The sequence below is a fragment of the Glandiceps talaboti genome, chromosome 1 (genome assembly GCF_964340395.1).
Source record: "Glandiceps talaboti chromosome 1, keGlaTala1.1, whole genome shotgun sequence".
In the NCBI taxonomy this organism is placed as follows: domain Eukaryota; kingdom Metazoa; phylum Hemichordata; class Enteropneusta; family Spengelidae; genus Glandiceps; species Glandiceps talaboti.
The window spans coordinates 32,874,378-32,879,831 of NC_135549.1; the positions used below are offsets into that span (position 1 = coordinate 32,874,378).

The 5,454-nt window shown below is 38.3% G+C and overlaps 1 protein-coding gene across 1 annotated transcript in view; it reads left to right on the forward strand.

Annotated features, from left to right (window-relative positions):
• Positions 1 to 688: 688 nt before the first annotated feature.
• Positions 689 to 5,454, forward strand: part of LOC144453384 (histamine H3 receptor-like) — a 6,232-nt gene continuing 1,466 nt past the window's right edge. Inside the window, exon 1 of the mRNA XM_078144668.1 lies at positions 689 to 5,454. This exon is cut by the window's right edge and continues 1,466 nt beyond it. Coding sequence (XP_078000794.1) covers positions 1,123 to 2,364 — 1,242 coding nt within the window. The 5' untranslated portion in view covers positions 689 to 1,122 and the 3' untranslated portion in view covers positions 2,365 to 5,454.

The window sequence follows — 5,454 nt, forward strand, 5'->3', positions numbered from 1 at the left end:
AGAAACAGTAAGCATGTAATTGAATCAATCAATCATTCAATCAATCAATCAATCAATCAATCAATCAATCAATCAATCAATCAATTACATGCTTACTGTCCCATGTGACGCAACCCCAACTCCCACCTCACTTTAGAGGAGGGGGTTGTATACGATTTCTTTATATACAGATCAAATCAATATTACATACACAGTCTTAAAATACAAATTCATTTTAGATCGCGAAATTTGTCGGTGAAAAGGCACTCTCACCGCAAGTACTGTTCATATTGTTTCAGATAAGATATGACTGTAGATATAGGAAATTATACTATAGTCACATGATTGTAGATATAGGAAATTATACTATAGTCACATGACTGGATAATGGGCTTATAGTATTTTAATAAAGTAAGATTGGGCGACATTTGAAATTGAAACTATTGAACAGTAATTGTCATAAACTAAACAGTTTGCTATTGAATAATGCCAGTTGTAATGTGTTTCAGCCGCTTTTAAAGTCCGAGTACGTATTTAATTACTCGTAACTCAAACCGCGGAAACATCTCAATCACCATCATTTACATTACAATGCATTTCCAGTATCACCCACGGTAATTCTAAGAACGGTTATACACTGCACTCTATGTATTTGTCGCGTCGACGTCATAGTTGGGCGGGGTGTATGGCTTTTGTGACGTCAGGGCCATTGACAGTTGATGCACTCACCTCCCTACAAATATACAATATCACTTGTGTGACAACCAGCCAGCAATGTGTATCCACCTCATAGCCTCCTTCTATATCGAAAGACATCAAATCTTCCAAACAGATTTCTACCTTGGACATTAACCAGATTGTATCTGAAATATATGGGCAGCAAATATAGGAACGGATATACTTGTGTGCATCACGGTTGGTCGTGCTACGTTATCCTGTGACCTCTGACCGCACAACGCTGAGTAATCCCGCTGTAACGTACACCGTACACTGTACTGCATTACATTGTATTCGCGCTTGCCGTGTGTCAATGACCAGTCTGTCGATGTATGCTCATCTATCGTTAGCCGAGAGTTCACATCGGATAAATGTTGAACTGTTAGTGTTACGTGTGTACCACTTCGAATTATACTACAGGAGTTGATGCCTTTTGAAATGCGGAATATTTCTGTGTTGATGAACACGAGCAACGAAGCCGATGGCGACATAACCACACTAGAAACACCAGGGCGAAACTATGGTCCCATAGAAAATATCACTGTCGGTATAGTACTTGTTGTCATCATTTGTGTTACGATATTTATGAACGCCCTCATCATACTTGCTTTCTGCACATCGAAGGAGGTTCGTAAATTGAATAACTATTTTTTCTTCAGCCTGGCGATAACAGACATTCTGATGGGGATGTTCGTGATGCCATTCATGTTGACCGAACAACTCCTCGGGTCATGGCCCTATGGCAAGGTGGTATGTCAGTTCTGGCTATGTATGGATTATTTTCTGTCGTCTGCGTCAGTCTTCAACATGGCTGTTATTTGTATTGATCGTTATATGCACATCCTGCACCCACTGACTTATCCTTCGAAAAGGACACCAAAACTTGTTATCACTATGATTTTGATCGCATGGATTCTCGGGCTCTTGGCGGAGACCCCGGCTACACTCTTATGGGAAACTATTTCGGGGACCAGTGTTATTAATTACTCGCACACATGTGAAGTAGAATGGTTTGATAATGTGCCGTTTCAAATTGCGAGCACGGTGATTACCATTCTGATCCCATTTATCGTAATGCTTGTGTTATACTGTCGTATGTATGTTGCAGTTCAGAAGAGTATGCGTTGGATACGTAAACATTCTTTGGCCGCCAGTCCGAGTCCGTCACTCCTTGACCTCCAACGATTCAATGTTAAAACCACAGAAACTAATCATGATGTACGACAAGATTATCATTCAGATGCATCGGGGGATGAACATCACTCACAAACCGGAAGGAACTGGAATACTGCGCGTCAAACTTTGCAGAAAACTGGGAGTATGCGAAGTAATCTGAATCTGAATCTCTTTTTTAAGTCTAGAACGACGAAAAGAACTCGCATCTTGAAGGACAAAAACACTGCAACAACACTAGGAATTCTTCTAGGATTCTTTGCCTTGTCGTGGTTACCATGGCAAATTATTAGCATAATAGACTCAGCGTGCGCTTCCTACTGTGTACCTGTGATATGGTATGATATATTTTTGTGGTTACAATACTCCAATTCTATGGTCAATCCATTTCTCTATATTTATAGAGACACTAGTTTTAGGCAGGCGGTGAAAAACATAATGAAATGTTGTATGCCACTGACACAAAGATCTGTGAGTAGTACAACCCCAGTGTAGAAGAATTACTTTGTCATACAACGTTAACATTAAAACATTCGTGGTAGTTACATGTAGGTGTACTCCAACTACTAGTGTTAACGCTTCCCAGTATACGTCTTATGCTTAACACGTTAGACGAAGCTACAAAAAACGAAAACATTCTAAACCGAGATCTAATATTTCTGAACGATATATAAAATGCTAAAATACCACCACAAATACTTCATTAATAGGGCAATCGGAACACTGTGTTTCAAATTATTTTGTTTTCTTGCAAATAAGTGGTTTACCAACAAGCCACTAATACCATGAGTATATAACTTATTGAACATTTAGGTGTGTTTGTGGGGGGGGGGGGGGGGTAGGTGCGTATTTTAATCTTCAGTAACAAGTCGTGGTCTTCGAATGACAAAAGGTGTTATTACAACAATTTGTTTCCGTTACATTGAGATGTACTAGTGTTTACTGCAGTGTAGTGAATGGCATGACAGCGTGATTGGTACAGTGAATGGCATGACAACATGATTAGTGCAATGAATGGCATGACAACGTGATTAGTGCAATGAATGGCATGACAGCGTGATTAGTGCAATGAATGGCATGACAGCGCGATTAGTGCAATGAATGACATGACAGCGTGATTAGTGCAATGAATGGCATGACAACGTGATTAGTGCAATGAATGGCATGACAACGTGATTAGTGCAATGAATGGCATAACAACGTGATTAGTGCAATGAATGGCATGACAGCGTGATTAGTGCAATGAATGGCATGACAACGTGATTAGTGCAATGAATGGTATGACAACGTGATTAGTGCAATGAATGGCATGACAACGTGATTAGTGCAATGAATGACATGACAGCGTGATTAGTGCAATGAATGGCATGACAGCGTGATTAGTGCAATGAATGGCATGTCAGTGATCATTATCAGTTTTTAGACAAGTTGTTAGCTTCAACTGAACTATATGTACCGTTGTACGAGTGTTGTGTTACAGCCTGGTGACTTAGTCGTAAAATATCAAGTGTCCCATAGGATGATATTCATGACCAATATCGGAATGTTGTTTGTGGCTGGCCTTCCTCATATTTGTAAAAGACGGTGCAAAAGTAGGTTAGTTCATTCTGATATGGTAGTCATGTTAAAGTTGCTATGATACGTCATAACGGTTGCTATGATACGTCATAACGGTAAATCGAATTTATGGGACCAGCTTTTCTCGGAAATGCCATCCTATGTATACATTACACAGGACATTGGACCATCGGGTCGCAGCTGATCGGAACTAGATATGTATCAGTGGATCGCTGATGTTTGTATATTATGTGGACAACCAAAACATGTCAACGTCATTTACATAAACAAAGAATGGTGGAATGATGATGGATAAAATGCGAAGCAAAACATTCCAAGCAACACATTTCTGTTCACTTGACGAACAAAGGAACAGATAAACACATCGATGTCTGTTTTGATTTTGAAACAACAGTTTGCATAGAGTCATCCGAAGCTTATCTCCAACTATGATAAAGAGACAGTGAAGTATTGCGGTAAGCTTTACACCATTTGGATTTATTTCCGTCTTCCTTTCCGGTGAAATACTTGTTGGCTCTAAAATTTGCATCACATGTCATTATCTAAAATCAGTGTAAATAGTCTAATCAATAAAATTAGCAATTGTTTTCCTTAAATATTGTATACAAGTTATTCTCCATAAGTAGACACTACGAAGCACTGCCACCATGGTCGTCAAATTGATGTCAGACTATATGACAAAGGAGATTGCTTTCTTACACTATTTGTCAAAGTGGCAATATGGGTGAGGATTTGGGTATTTATTTTGGATTTTAATTTATTGAACAATTTTATCATGACTTCCTATTCGGAAAATGAAAGTAAAAAAAACATGCCGAGTCCTTGTTTGTAACTCAATAAATTGTAAAAGATTAATAAACATGTAAAAGGTTTGTTATTGTTAATAACAAACCTTTTACACATTGAAAACAATTATTGTGTTACAAACAAGGACTTAGCATAATGTTGTTTCACATTCATTTTTATCACAACTGAACCAATAAGGGGTTCAGTAGTGCTATAGGCATGGTGCAGTTCCCGTCTGTCTGTGTGAGTATCTGCACAAGTTAAACTCGAAAACCGCTGGGCCGACTGTTTTGATATTTGGTAGGGATGTTCCTTTTGATGTCTAGTTTAGAAATTGTTCAAGGTAAAGTTATCGCATCACAGATGTGTGATTTGGGTCAAACAATGTCATTTTTGGTTTTAAAAAAACAACAACCCGAAAACTTAATCTTAAAAACTACTTTGCAGATTTGTTTGAAATTTGGCAGGAACGTTCTTAGGGGTGTGTAGATTTGTTTATGACATGATGACGCCATTAGTAATATGGAAATTAGTGCTAAAAATGTGTCTTTCAGGTCAAAAAACTTTAATTCCAAAACTACTGAGCAGATTGGGCAGAAATTTAATAGAGGTGCATTTGGGGATGTCACAGATGAAGAATTAGCTAGCATGTAATGATCTCATCAGCGATATACAAATTAGGTGTAAAAATGTGAATTTTGGTCAAAAACTTGTCTCAAAAAGTACTTGGTCGATGGGGCTGAAATTTGGTGAGATGTGCTATTCTGCAGATGTTGCTGAAAATATTTTGACACAATTGGCCCTAACAACCAAATGCCAGCATATTTTGGTAAAATGACATCGTCTGGTAGGCAAGTGAGTAAACATTCAAAAATGTATGCAAATATTCCTGCCAACAACATCATGCCCATAGCAACAGTCCAACGCTGGTGTATATCGCAAAAATAACAGGATTCATAGACAAGGGAACAAACATTCAAGAAATGTATGTAAATAGGCCCAGCAACAAGACCACGCCCCTAGCATCTACTATATAATGATGCATATTGCAAATATAACAAGTGATAAATAGACAAATGAATAAACATTCAAAAAGTGTATGTAAATGTGCCTAGCAACAAGACCACGCCCATGGGAACAGCCAAATGATCACATATATTGCAAAGATAACAGGGATTAGTAGACAAGCAAATCGACATTCACAGAATGTATGTAAATAGC